This window comes from Vitis riparia, chromosome 18 (genome assembly GCF_004353265.1).
Source record: "Vitis riparia cultivar Riparia Gloire de Montpellier isolate 1030 chromosome 18, EGFV_Vit.rip_1.0, whole genome shotgun sequence".
In the NCBI taxonomy this organism is placed as follows: Eukaryota; Viridiplantae; Streptophyta; class Magnoliopsida; order Vitales; family Vitaceae; genus Vitis; species Vitis riparia.
The window spans coordinates 33,460,642-33,475,302 of NC_048448.1; the positions used below are offsets into that span (position 1 = coordinate 33,460,642).

Sequence of the window (14,661 nt, forward strand, 5' to 3'; positions counted from 1 at the left end):
AGAAATCTAACACGTTCATCTAAAGAATATGTTACAGGAGCAATGTACATGTGCTACAAGAGCACATGTACAAAAATTGATGTTGTAAATCTTAATAAGTTTTATTTCTCATAACCCCATTCACAAAAATTTTCCCTCAATGCAGCCAAATACAAGTATACAGCCTCCCTCTTTCTTTCCCAGAAACCACTCTCAAAAACTTTCTTTTCCTTTCTTTTCTTGTCTGCTTTCTGATTTTCTGAATCAAGCACAAACCCAGAAATTCTAACAACCCCCAACAAGTGGAAACAGAAGATATGAAAGAAAATGCAAGAAAATGAAGAGAGGAAGTGGAGAAATGTACCTATGAGAGAGCTGAAACGTGCCCATCTTGTATGGTGTGAAAAGGGGCTGCTCTCCTTGCACTTTTCCTTCCATTTCTGTCAGTTTCTCTCTCTCTCTCTCTCTCTCTCTCTCTCTCTCTCTTTTTCCTCAAAAACTCAATGAACGAAAGAATCAAACTACGGAGAATGAAGTATGAAAAACAATATCCAAAGTGTGTTGAGACTTGAAAGTCCAATGTGTTGAAGCCTATTAGTATTTATAGAGAAGAAGAAGAAGAGAGAGGCTGTTATATCTGTATATTTGGCGGCGGCTGCTGCTACAGTTATATGAGTGGGACACCCCTGGTGATCAAAGTTGAATGCTTTTTCTGCTGTGCAAATCCTTTGTCATGTCAACTCTGATTTCAGCATGAACTATTAAATAATCATTAATCCCTTAATAATCATTAAAAATAAAGGATTAATGAGCTGTTAAATAACATTTAAAATTTTACAGAAATATTAATTTCTTATCACATTTATTTAAATTATGGTTATTTTTTTATCATAACTAAATGAATATGTCAAAATTACTTTTGAATCATATTTTCCAATTAGTTAAGTTTCATAAACCATTTTATCTTCTAAAAATTAAATTCAAAATTAGAACAAAAAATTTAAAATATTATATTAATATAGTTAAAAAATTTATTAAATATGAAATAATTTAATAAATAATATAAATAAAACTAATCACAGAATCAATTTTCTTTTATCATAAACTCTTTCTAATAAAATTATTTAAATACAAAATAGAAAAACATATTTAATAACTAAAAAACGTGAAAAATGGTATTTTTAGATTGCATATTTTAATTGTTTTTGATTATTTCACTTTTTTTTTTTTGTGGGAACATCTTTTATTGAAGTAATAACTAATAAAAGAAAATTAACCCACATCGAGTAAAACTAATTTTTATACCAAAGCAAAAAATGATAAGAAAAAAGGAAAAATTAATCCACAATGGCTAAAAATAATGAAGAAAGTATAGAAACAAAATAAGAGAAGTTTGAAAGACACGAGGTCCCATTATGAGGTTGAATAATAATATATGTATTGTGCAAGGGTCCATCGGGTGCGGTCACTAATGATGAAAATGCAATAATGTGATGTGTATATATGGATTGGCCACCTTCATTGACCATGGTGCACCCATGTCCAACCCGGAAGTCTACATTGGCTGCACCCACACCTTCTCCCTTACATCACTGCATCAGTACCCGACCTTCTTTTTTAATCTTATTTCTTTTAAGTTCTTTTATGATATTAGTATAGAAAAGTAATGACCAATACAAGAATAGATATACAATTAACTTTAACACTCATTGCTTTTAAAAATGAAAAATAGTAAAACTCATAGTTTGTAATGACTCAAATCCTCTCATACAAATATTGTCCGCTCTAAACTTAACACTTTAAAATATGTCTACAATAAAGATTTTATATTTTCATAATGAATGATTGTGATATCCTATATTGAATGAGAGAAAAAGTTTTTGATGTTATATGTATAACTCATCTTAATATATGTATTCCTTTTAATATTGTAGGTATGTTTTAAAGTCATAAGGGTTCATCAGGTTCAAAGTGGATAATATCTACATAGTTGAGAGTGTTAATACATTATATATTATAGTTTGTGTATGGATAATTTTGTTCTTTTTATTCTAACATAGGATCTTTCTAGACGATGACTTACTCTCTATTAAAGATTCAAGGTTATTGATTGATTAATTGAAACGTCACAAGTAAGTTTGGATGGTTTTAAATAAAGGTAGATTAGAATTGAAATGATAAGGGTTGGATCAGTTATTTCAAATTATGCAAAAACGATTTTAAATTATGTTTCAATTTAGGTTTTATTCATTTATTTTTCTTTTTTTAATTTGGTGAATATGAATTTCATAATCCAATAGCAAGTCTTTTAGTTAGTATGATATATTTTAAGTTTTATTGTATATTTGGTAGGCAATGATGTGTTTTTTGTCAATCTAAATGTTGATGAATGTTTGCTCATTTGTAATTGAAGAATAAAAACCTAAAAAGGATAAATTGTTTGAAACTAGGCTTGAATAGAAGCATGCTTTTTCTTAATGCGATAATTTATAAAATTTGAGAATGTGTTTTTTTGAGGCCTTCTAGATTTTTTATTTTATTTTATTTTTTTATAGACTTCTTTGAAAATTTGTAACTTCCCATTCCTTCCCATGCAGATATGATCCACTATGGGTCAATAGGGTATACATATATACCTCACATTTGATATGAGACATCGCAATCCCACCTCCTTGATCTCACATGGAAACATGACATCCTCATTATGCCCCATAGATTATGGGGCCAAAAGGACAGTTACTCCTTATGGGGTTAAACAAGTAAAGACTTACATCAAGGTCAAAGATCCTTGCTGATACCATTTGTAATGGCTCACTTTTAGCCATGTAGTTGTTTTGGGTAAAATGGACCTTCATAACTTTAAAACATGTTTACATGGTTAAGAGAAGTATGTTGTGTATATTGTATTGTAGAATATCATTACTACTCTTAAACAAACATAACATCTTCATTATGTCTCACAGGATTGTAGGGCATTTAGATGGACAAATACCTCTTGTGGGGATAAACAAATTCCCACACTGGGTCAAGGATCAACTTTGATATCATTTATAATGTCTCGCTCCCTTTAATATAGATGTTATCTGTCTTGAGCCAATAAACACTTACAACTTTAAAATACGCCCACATGATTAAGAGATGTTTATATATATATGAGACATTACAATTAACCCTATCTTTCATACAAACATGATGTCCTCATTATGTCCTCACAAGATTACAGGGTCAAGTAGATGAAGGCTTACATCAAAATTAAAGATCGACTTTGATACTATTTGTAATAACTTACTCTCTCCTATATGGATATTAGTCACTCTAGGTCCAATGAACAATTATAACTTTAAAATGCATTTTAAAATAGTAAAGTTCCATTGTAGTTAAAGCAAACAATATCTACATGATTAAAATAGATCACTTTACTTCTATTTTCAAATGTTAATATATCAAACAACACAACTTTTTTTTCCCTACAGCAATCTAGAATACTCATTTTATCACTTCATTATCTAAGAGGAGTATATATATCCTACATGGGAACACTCACCCATCTCTATTTAGGGGTTAAAAGGCAAAAACAATTGGTACATAATTAATATTCCACCGAAGATAGTAACTTCTTTGCATTATGATGAGCCCTTGTTTTGTTAGGCAATTGATGAGGAGTACTTTGTGGAGCCAATAAAGAGCAAAATGCCAATTCGTGCTCTTCTTGATGCATGCATTTTCTTACAAACAATTAAACTTTCTTTATTTTTGATCCAATAATGTTTCTTGATTCTCTATACATTATGTTATTCACATGGATGTTTTCACACCTATATGAGGACAACCTTACAGTTTCTTGTTTACTTATGTTTTGTTTGAAATGTTCATTACCTGTTATGATTATATATGAGGTAAATCCACATTTTCTCATGTTATACTTAGAGTGTGTTCATTGTGTTCATTTTCCCATGTTATACTTAAAAGATTACAGTTGACATGTTTAGTGTTTTCTTAATTTAAAAATGTTTTTAGGATAATAGTTTATCAAGTGTTTTTAGGAGAATGGTTTATGAAGTGTTTCTAAAAAAAAAACACTAATATATTTTTCAGATTTTTAAATATATTTCCTAAATTTTATTAAACACCTATTTTTATTTTTTTCAAAAACACTTTTTAAGTTAAAAACACTTCTTAAAATCATTTTCAAACAACTCTTATATTATTAATATAATATGATTTTTAGATAGAAAAAAGTGAGTTTTGACTCATTAATTTGAAAAAATATAGAAAAAGGAACCTCAACTTTTATAAATCAATTTTATATTCATTCATTTAAAAATATTTTAAATGATATGCATTTTTTTTATAAGTCAAATAATTATTAAGTAAAATTATAAAAAAATGATTTATCATTTTAATTTAATAAAAGTATGATATAAATAACTATATTATAAATTTTTTATTATATAATATGAGATACAAATCATTTTGAAAAAATTCTCCATGATAATCTTCCTAATTCCCTCTACCCATCTTCTCATCTTTCTTTAATAAAATTGAATAAAAATTTTGTTAGTTGGCATCAATAATAAAATAAGAAAATTTAAAAATTAAAAATATAATTAAAACTAAAATACTTAAAAATTAAATACAATTAAAATTTAAAAAAATTAAAAGTTAAATACAACCAAAAAAAAAAAAAAAACTTAAAAGAAAATAAAATATCGCCTCTCAAATTTCCAACTCTTTCTCGAATCTATATTTTCTACTAATATGATTTAAAAAAGTAAAAATTAATATCTTATTTTTATATTTTTAGTTTTAATTGTATTTTAAATTTTTAAAATTTCTTATTTATTAATTTCAAATCAATTTTTACAAAAATAAAAATAAAAATTCAATTGGTATTATTGACTAGACAAGTAAAAAGTCATTTAAAAAAAATAATTATCTGACTCGTGAAAATATATATATATATATTAAATAGATGAAGATAAAATTGATTTATAACCATTAAGGTTACTTTTTCTATATTTTTTAAAATTAATGAGTAAAAATGGCTATTCAATTGTGTGTTTTTGGGACTTGTTAAAAAAAATATCATGCTTTACATATGTTATAAACAACTATTTTCAAATTGTATATGGTAAGGTGCATTGCATATAGAGACTTCTAGGCCTTGTTTGGTAACTGTTTTTAAAACAGTTATGAAAAAATAGTTTTTAAGAACAGTTTTTGAAAACTGTGATATGATGTTTTATAGAACAAAAGTTTGTTTGAGAACTAAAATTATTTTTAATCTGTTTTTAATATTTTTAAATATGTTTTAAAAATAAGTTTTATATCCATAGCTTTATTTTTTATCATTATATATGTTTATATAATTATACTTTAAAACAACTCTAAAAAACAATTAAAAACAACTAAAATAAGTTTTCTAAAAACACCTTATTTTCTGTTTTTTGATAATAAAAATAAAAAAGAAAATGAAAAACAGTTTTTGATTATTAAACGTGTTTTTCAGTTTTTTTTTTTATTTAAAAATAGAAAACTGTTCTTAAAAACGGTTATCAAACAAGACCTAGTGTTCATCATTCTATGATAACTATTTTCTATTTGTATATGGTAAATAGGTCATTGCATTCAATGTAGACACTTATAGTCTCCATTAAAGGCCGGTTACTTAGAAAAAAAAATGAAAAACATATCTTTACTATGATTTTGATAAATTTATGAATATATTATGTATTTAAAATATGGAAAATTGTTGGTTTTTCATAAATGGATCCTACTAAAATTTAACCCAATTTAATTTTGGCATCCCATGTATCACATCACAACATTATTTCGGTTGGATTCAAAAAGGCTTTATTTAAACAAATATGAAAAAGTTAAAAAAAAAAAAAAAATTGTTCATCTATAAATAGTGTTCTAAATTAATTGAAATCACTCAAATTAATCTATATACAGCTAACTTTATGATAAAACTATCTTAAATTCATTTTAATCCATTTAAAATAAATTAAAACTTGCCACTAATATTATTAATTTTATTGAAATGTTTTTATTACATTTTAAATAAATAATTAAATGATGTAAAATATTTAAATAAGTTCCATATCAAATGTTTTACTTGAAAATTCATTTTGAAAAATATGTCTCAAAATATTTTCTTTTGAGTTTATTTGCATTATTAAAATTATTAAAAAAAAGTTCTTATAATTTATATTACCATTATTTAAGACTAATTTTTATATTGCATGCCGAATTTTCCTTCATAAACATCAGATTTTTAAATGGAGCCTATTACAAATTAACGAGAATATATATGGAAATATTCGTCATTTTCTATAAATTTGATTTTGTTTTTTAGTATTATTTTATTAAATGTTAGAATGAAATGAAGACCACTTTTCCTTTTCTTATGTTCTCGTATGTTCTTTTGTCATCCACCAACATGATGACCTCATTGCTGATGAAAAAAGTTCACGAATGATTCATTTTGCGTACGTCAATTTGAGTTTGACTGACATGTGGGATGATCTCATCACCCGCAGAAGTGAACAGAACACGCCCTAGGATCTTCTCCCTATAAATGGGCTTCAACCCACTCGGATGTTTTCATTGTTTCATAGATTCCTTCAACGATTATTTTCCAGGAAAAGAAAAGAAAGAGAGAAACCAAACACTGATGGACGGGAAAGTACAAGGAATAAATGGCGTCTCTGCTGAAACCCCCATCCCTCTTATCACTCCATACAAGTTGGGCAAGTTCCAGCTCTCTCACAGGTGCAGTCTCCACTTGCTCTCTTGATTTTCTCCCATTTTCTTTCATATTTGCTGTTTCTACTTGTTGGGTGTTGCTGGATTTTGGGTGTTTTGAGGGAAAGATGGAATGTGTGGGGAAATTTATGTCTTTGGGTCATGGGTGATGGAAAATTTTTAAGATTTAGAGTTTTCGCTTATTTCACAATAGTTTTTAAGAATAATTGTTTATTTTTTAGAACAAAAGAATTGGAAACACATTTAATAATAAAAAATTAGGTGTTTTCACGTCTTTAAATTATTTTCACTTATTTTTTTCATAGTTGTTTTAAAAAATGATTAAATAAATATATATAATGATTAAATGCATATGTTGGATTTCTGATTTTAATTTTGTTTTTTTGAGATAACTCGGTTGTTTAGAAGTGGATATAGGCTGTGTATGATTGATGTTCTGTGCCTGGTTTTAAGGAGAAAAAGAAATTGTGATTCTGGGATTTGGTTTGAACTATTGAATCCATGGCTTCTAAATTTGGAGATTCAATAATGCTTTACTTGGGTTTTCAGTTTCTGAGAAATCCAGCCAGTGAAATTAAAGGGATCTAATTAATCAATCTGTTCAGTCTTAAGCTTCCTGCTGGTTAAGCTTTAGTAGTTCATTCACTGTTTTCTTTGGCCGAAAGTGCTCAAATAGCTAAATTTCCTTGTGCTCCATATTTTTCAGGGTTGTGCTAGCACCATTAACCAGGCAGAGATCTTGGAACAATGTTCCTCAACCACATGCTATCTTATATTACTCTCAAAGAACCAGCAAAGGGGGTCTTCTCATAGCTGAAGCAACGGGAGTTTCCGAAACTGCTCAAGGGTAATTGTAGAAGAAGTCATTTTCTGAAGCTCCATTCATTTTCTAAATGAAAAAAAAAACAAAACAAAATGTGCTCGAGCACATACTTTCCAGTGTTTCGATATTGATGTTGGCCCTGTCGTTTTTGTTTTTTTATTTTCTTTTTTTTTGGAAATTTTCATATTTTTAGGTATCCAGATACACCAGGCATATGGACAAAAGAACAAGTTGAAGCTTGGAAACCTATTGTAGATGCTGTTCATGCTAAAGGCGGTATCCTTTTTTGTCAGATTTGGCATGTGGGGAGGGTTTCAAACACGGGTATGTTTTTTACTTACCATTTGCTGTAGATTTGAAAGGCATTCCTTAGCTTACAGCATGCAAATGAATATTGAAGAGTTCTTGAATTGTTAGGATGCAGCCGACATGGAATCTTTTAGTTCCTTTTTGTTTTCAAGCTTATATGATGGAATGAACGGATTTTATTGAGAAATAAGGTTTATTTTCTGTTTGGTTATAGCTCCTCTGATTTATCCATCCTATTAACTTTTTCAGATTTCCAGCCAAGCGGGCAAGCTCCAATCTCTTGTACAGACAAGCCATTGACACCCCAAATCTCAATCAATGGCATTGATGTAGACCAGTTCTCACCTCCCCGGCGGCTAACAACAGATGAAATCCCTCAAGTTGTGAAGGATTTTAGACTTGCTGCAAGGAACGCTATTGAAGCTGGTATGTGATATTTTCAATTAAAATAAATTTTGGTGATGGTGAATAACATTTGATCAGCCAAGTCATAGCATTTGAAGGTGCAAACCCATTGTCATGAATGCTCGGCTAAGAAAATGGCAGCCATTCCCACCATTGAATTATTGGATTTTAGTCTTATGGTTTTGTGAATGAAGTCACTTCAGTTTCTTTGATGCAATAACATTACTTGTTCAATATGTAGGTTTTGATGGAGTTGAGATCCATGGGGCTCATGGCTACCTACTTGACCAGTTCATGAAAGACCAGGTCAATGATCGAACTGACAAATATGGTGGATCCCTAGAGAACAGATGCCGGTTTCCTTTGGAAGTAGTTGAAGCTGTTGTTGATGAGATAGGGGCAGACAAAGTTGGAATAAGGCTTTCTCCATTTGCTACTTATGCAGAAGCAGGGGACTCGAATCCAAGAGCTCTAGGCCTTTACATGGCTGAATCCTTGAATAAATATGGGCTTCTCTACTGCCACATGGTTGAGCCAAGGATGAAAACACTCGGAGAAAAAAGTGAATGTGCCCATAGTCTTTTGCCCATGAGAAAAGCTTTCAATGGTACATTCCTTGTTGCTGGGGGGTATGACAGAGAAGACGGGAACAATGCTCTGGCTGAGAATCGTGCAGATCTTGTTGTGTATGGGCGTTGGTTCTTGGCCAACCCAGATCTTCCTAAGAGATTTGCGCTCAATGCTCCTCTCAACAAGTACAACAGAGAAACATTCTATACACCCGATCCTGTTCTTGGTTACACTGATTATCCATTTCTTGAAGACGCGGAGTAGATTCTCAAAGTTTCCATAGTTGTTATTTTCTTTTGTCCCTTTCAGATAGTTTCCACGTTATTGTAAGAATATAGAATTCATTGATTCAAGGACTATCCTGCATGATAATAAAGGGATTAATTCCCATAATTATATTTAGTTTCATGTTCATGCTAATTCCGGCCCACCTTTCCAAATTTTAATGCTAATAAATGGGCCACCCAGCATATAGGCTTGTGTGGTTGTACAAGCACTCAAGCGCTATCTCTGACCGATGTGGGATTGAGATGCCACTTCTCATATTTAAAAAATTAACCCGCACAAGAGAAAGAGGCAGACCACCAAACTATTACCAATATATATAATATTCTTAAATATTATTTATAAATTATATTATATGGTTATAAATTTGTGTGTATATATATTACAAATTAATTAGAATAAAATTGTTTTAAATAATATAATTTTAATTATTGTATATTTTCTATAATAATGCAATATAAATTTATAAATAAAATTATCAATATTTTAAAATAAAAAATATTTATACTTTTATTATCATTTCTTTAATGTGTGTAAATACATCCAAATTATATAGATTTATATAAAATTTATTTTTAAATTTTGAACATAATTGTTGAATGTCATAATTATATCTTACATATATTAATTTTTATAACAAAATAACATCAAAAATGTCTATTATTACTTTTTCAATAATTTCTTGGAACCTTTCTCAACACTTTTAAGAATTTGATTAATTTTCGTCTTATCGATATTTTGTATCAAAATATCCATCGATATTTATTGACATATCCTAATACATCCATAAAATTAAGTTACCAATATATCCGTAAAAACTGATATTTTCATCATTGTCACAAGCTACACTTCATTATTTCTATAAATGTTGTACAACTCTTAAGATGAAACAATGTTAAAATAAATACTGTTAGCCCAAGGGTTCTCCTAATCAGGTTTTGATGATAACAAACCATGGTTAAGTTACTAATTGGTTTAAATGGTAAAGAATCTCAGGTATTAATTCGGAAATTCATCAAAGGACCTAATGGATACAAGATAAGACATTTGGAAGACTGTTGATCATAGAAAACAAATGTAAGATGAATGCATGGGTGCACTTAGGTTTTACATATCATTTCATGCATTTTTGAAAACTTGGTTTATGATTTAAAATTACAATTTCATTAAAACGCGAGTTTTATCAAATGTACCTTAGGCAAAACGTTTCAAATTTGGCATATTAATTTACCTAAACACCTTGCCTAAGTATTAGAAAAGAAAAGAATTGAAAAAGATAGGTTTTCAGGGCCAGCCAGCTAGGGAACCGGTCGACTGGTTGCCCTTGTCCGGTCCAATCGAGGACTGTTAAAAACACTCTCTCTCATCCAGTAGCCTTCCCTTCCCGGTTGAGGTAGTCTCCTTCCCGGTCGACCTCTAGTCAAGGTCCAATCGAGGCAACGGTAACCTGCCAAAGCATTAAATGCTCCAACGATTAGTGAACTGGTCGACCCCCAGCTCGATTGGTTGAGGCTGCTTTTTGTTTTTCTTGACTCTTGAGGTTAGAAACCTATAAATCGAGAGCCCCACTTCATTTATGATATAGAGAACACTTGCATTCAATTGTCTACCCACTTGTTCTTGCCTTAAAAGCTCTCATTTCTTTCTTAGTGCATTAAATCTTCACTTGCATATCTTTTAGTGCACCCTTATGAGTCATCCTAGCTTTGATTTATATTTGAGCCATTATTGAGATAGGTTGAGAGAAGATCATTTTTGTAAATTGAGTGTTAGAGCCTTCAAGTAAGTTGAATCTTGAAGAGATTGTGTAAGAACTCATTGGAGCCGGAATCCAAGTGTAAAAAAGATTAGAAGCTTGGTTGAAGCTTCAAGTTAGTGGAACCCTCACTCGGTTAGGAGCTTGAAGAGAGTGGACGTAGGCAAGGAAGTGTCGAACCACTATAAAATCTGAGTTTGAATTCTCTAACTCTATCTCATTATATTTGCTTATATTGTGCTTAAATTTGTTGTGTTGAAAAAGTTTTTGAAAAACCTAATTCACCCCCCTCTTGGGTGTTTTTCTAATTAGCTTTTATTTTCTTAATTGGTATCAAAGCAAGACCTCTTATTTAAGACTTAATCGTCTAAGAGGAAATGACTATTCCATCAAACTCATCTCACACTGAAAATTTTACTAAACATAGAGCTCCATTTTTTACTAGAACCGACTATCCCTATTGGAAAACTAGAATGACTTGGTATTTGCAATCAACCGATTTAGACGTATGGGATGTCATTGAAGATGACCCAGCTTTTTCTACAAAACTAGTTGATGGAGTCATGGTTCCAAAACCCAAGACTGAATGGAATGAGCTTGATAGAAGAAATTTTCAATTAAATGCTAAGGTCGTTTTTACTTTACAATGTGCTATGGATAGAAATGAATATAATAGAATATGTCAATGCAAACCGGTTAAAGAAATTTGGAGATTACTTGAAATAACTCATGAAGGAACAAATCAAGTGAAATAGTCAAAAATAAATTTACTTGTTCATAGTTATGAATTGTTTTTTATGAAAGAAAACAAGACTATTGTTGAGATGATCGCTAGGTTTGCCGACATTGTCAATGGTCTTGAAGTATTGGGAAAGACCTACAAGGAATCCGAAAAGGTGATGAAGATATTGAGGTCACTTCCATCAAAGTGGCATACAAAGGTCACCTCAATTTAAGAAGCAAAAGACTTGACCAAGCTACCTATGGAGGAGCTCTTAGGGTCATTAATGACATATGAGATCAATTTGACAAAGAAACTACAAAAAACTGAAGACAAAAAGAAGAAGAGCATAGCTCTCAAAGTTACAACTAAGGAAAAAGAAGAATTTGAAGAAGAAAAACAAAGTGAAGAGGATGATGATCTAGCCCTCATCACAAAAAAGCACAACAAATACATAAGGGGTGAAAGTTTAGAGGAAGAAGGTTCACCTCAAGAAGAGACCTTTCTAAAAAGGAATCTTCATCTGATGGTGACAAGGAGAAATGAGAAGAGAAAAGAGATTTGGTGTGCTTCAAATGCAAAAAATCGGGACACATTAAATATGATTGTCCTCTCTACAAAAGTGAAGCCAAAAGAAGAATCAAGAAAGCAATGATGACCACTTGGAGTGAAAGTGAATAATCCTCCGAAGAAGAAAATGAGAAATAAGTGGCAAACATGTGCTTCATGGTAATAGATGAACTTGATGAGGTAAACTCTAACTTTAGTGATGAAGATATGCATGATGTTTTTGAAGAATTGTATGAGGATTTTGAAAAACTTAGTTTGAAAAATATTTCTCTTAAAAAGAATTTTAACAACTTGAAAAAGAACTTGAAGAAGTAAAAGAGAAATTTTCAATTGTTGAAATTTCTAAAATTCATTTTGAAAAAGAAAATGAGATTTTGAGAAAGAAAAATGAATGGTTGACCTTCTCTCTTTCAATTTTTTCTTGTGAACAAAAATATTTTGAAATGATTCTACCTAGTCAAAAATGTGTTTTTGACAAACAAGAGCTAGGATTCAAATCTTCAAAAAATCAAAAGTATTTTAAAAACTATTTTGTAAAAGAATCCTCAAGTGTAAGTCCTTCTACTACTTGCAACTTTTGTGGAAAAGGAGGGCACATTAGTAGTACATGTCCCTTAAGAAATGGTTCTCAAAAGAATTCAAATGCAAAAGCTAAAAAGGTTTGGATTGAAAAATCCAAGGTCACTAACCCTCAAGGACCCAAAAAGATATGGGTACCTAAATCAACTTGAGTGTTTTTTTTTTTTTTTTTTTTTTTTGTGGGTTCAAAGAAAGATTAGTGGTTCTTGGATAGTGGATGCTCAAGACACATGACCGGTGAAGAATCCAATTTTGATTTCCTTACAAAGAAAAAGAGAGGATATGTTACATTTGGAGACAATGCAAAAGGAAGAATCATTGGTCAAGGCAACATTGGTAATGACACATCCTCTCTTATTGAAAGTGTTTTTTAGTAGATGGTTTAAAACATAACCTTTTAAGCATTAGTCAACTTTGTGACAAAGGTTTTAAAGTGATTTTTGAAGCATCTTATTGCATCATCAAGGATATTCAAAATGATAAAACCATCTTCATGGGTCATAGATGTGATAATGTTTACGCTATAAATATTTCAAAATATGATGGTCATGATAGATGCTTTTCAAGCATGCATGATCAAAGTTGGTTGTGACATAGGAGGTTGGGACATGCTAATATGGACCTCATTTCCCAGCTCAACAAAGATGAACTTGTTAGAGGCCTTCCCAAAATAAATTTTCAAAAAGACAAAGTTTGTGAAGCTTGTCAAGTGGGAAAGCAAATAAAAAATTCTTTCAAAAACAAAAATTTCATTTCAACATGGAGGCCTCTCGAGTTGTTGCATATGGATTTATTTGGTCCTTCTAGGACACCAAGTCTTGGAGGAAAATCTTATGCATATGTTATTGTGGATGACTTCTCTAGATACACATGGGTCTTGTTTTTAAGTCAAAAGAATGAAGCCTTTTATGAGTTTTCAAAGTTTTGTAATAAGGTTCAAAATGAAAAAAGTTTTATAATTACTTGTATAAGAAATGATCATGGGAGAGAATTTGAAAATATATATTTTGAAGAATATTGCAATGCGCATGGTATTAATCACAATTTTTCGGCTCCTAGAACTCCTAAACAAAATGGGGTAATTGAAAGGAAAAATAGAACTCTTTAAGAAATGGCTAGAACCATGCTAAATGAAAACAATTTACCAAAATATTTTTAGGCCGAAGTAGTTAACACTTCTTGGTATGTTTTAAATAGAATATTATTGAGGTCCATTCTTAAGAAAGCTCCCTATGAGTTTTGGAAAAACAAGAAACTCAACATTAGCTATTTCAAAGTCTTTGGGTGCAAATATTTTATATTAAACACCAAAGACAATCTTGGAAAATTTGATGCAAAATTGGATGTTGGAATTTTCCTTGTTTACTCAACTTCAAGTAAAGCTTTTAAAGTTTTCAACAAAAGAACCATGGTTGTAGAGGAGTCCATCCATGTTATTTTTTATGAATCTAACAATTCTCTCCAAGAAATAGAAAATTTTGATGATGATTTAGGTTTGGAGACCTCCATGGGAAGATTTCAAATTGAAGATAAAAGGCAACAAGAAGTAATTGGAGAGGATCCCAAGAAAAAAGAATCACCATTGGCACTACCCCTCCTCAACAAGTGTAGGTGAATCAAGTCAAGACATTCCTAAAGATTGGAAGTTTGTCATCAACCACCCACAAGATCAAATAATAGGTAATTCATCCAATGTGGTAAGAACTAGATCATCTCTTAAAAATATTTGCAATAATCTTACTTTTATCTCTTAAATTGGGCCTAAAAATATAAATGATGTTTTAGTTGATGAAAAATTGATGATTGTTATGCAAGAAGAGTTAAATCAATTTGAAAGAAGTGAAGTATGGGAATTAGTGCCAAGACCTTCAAATCAAAGTGTTATTGGAACTAGAC

General features: G+C 30.4%; 1 protein-coding gene across 2 annotated transcripts; it reads left to right on the forward strand.

Annotated features, from left to right (window-relative positions):
* The first annotated feature begins 6,601 nt into the window (after positions 1-6,601).
* On the forward strand, positions 6,602-9,255 carry LOC117906956 (putative 12-oxophytodienoate reductase 11). 2 transcript variants are annotated; one of them, XR_004649930.1, is made up of 6 exons: positions 6,602-6,753; positions 7,454-7,594; positions 7,764-7,894; positions 8,129-8,305; positions 8,526-9,181; positions 9,221-9,244. XR_004649930.1 is itself a non-coding variant. In XM_034820252.1 (5 exons), the coding sequence occupies exons 1-5, from the start codon at positions 6,656-6,658 to the stop codon at positions 9,116-9,118; spliced, it is 1,140 nt and encodes a 379-aa protein (XP_034676143.1). In that variant the 5' UTR covers positions 6,602-6,655; the 3' UTR covers positions 9,119-9,255. The 2 variants fall into 2 exon arrangements, 1 of the variants encoding a protein (XP_034676143.1); XM_034820252.1 differs by having other exon boundaries at positions 8,526-9,255.
* Positions 9,256-14,661: the final 5,406 nt, after the last annotated feature.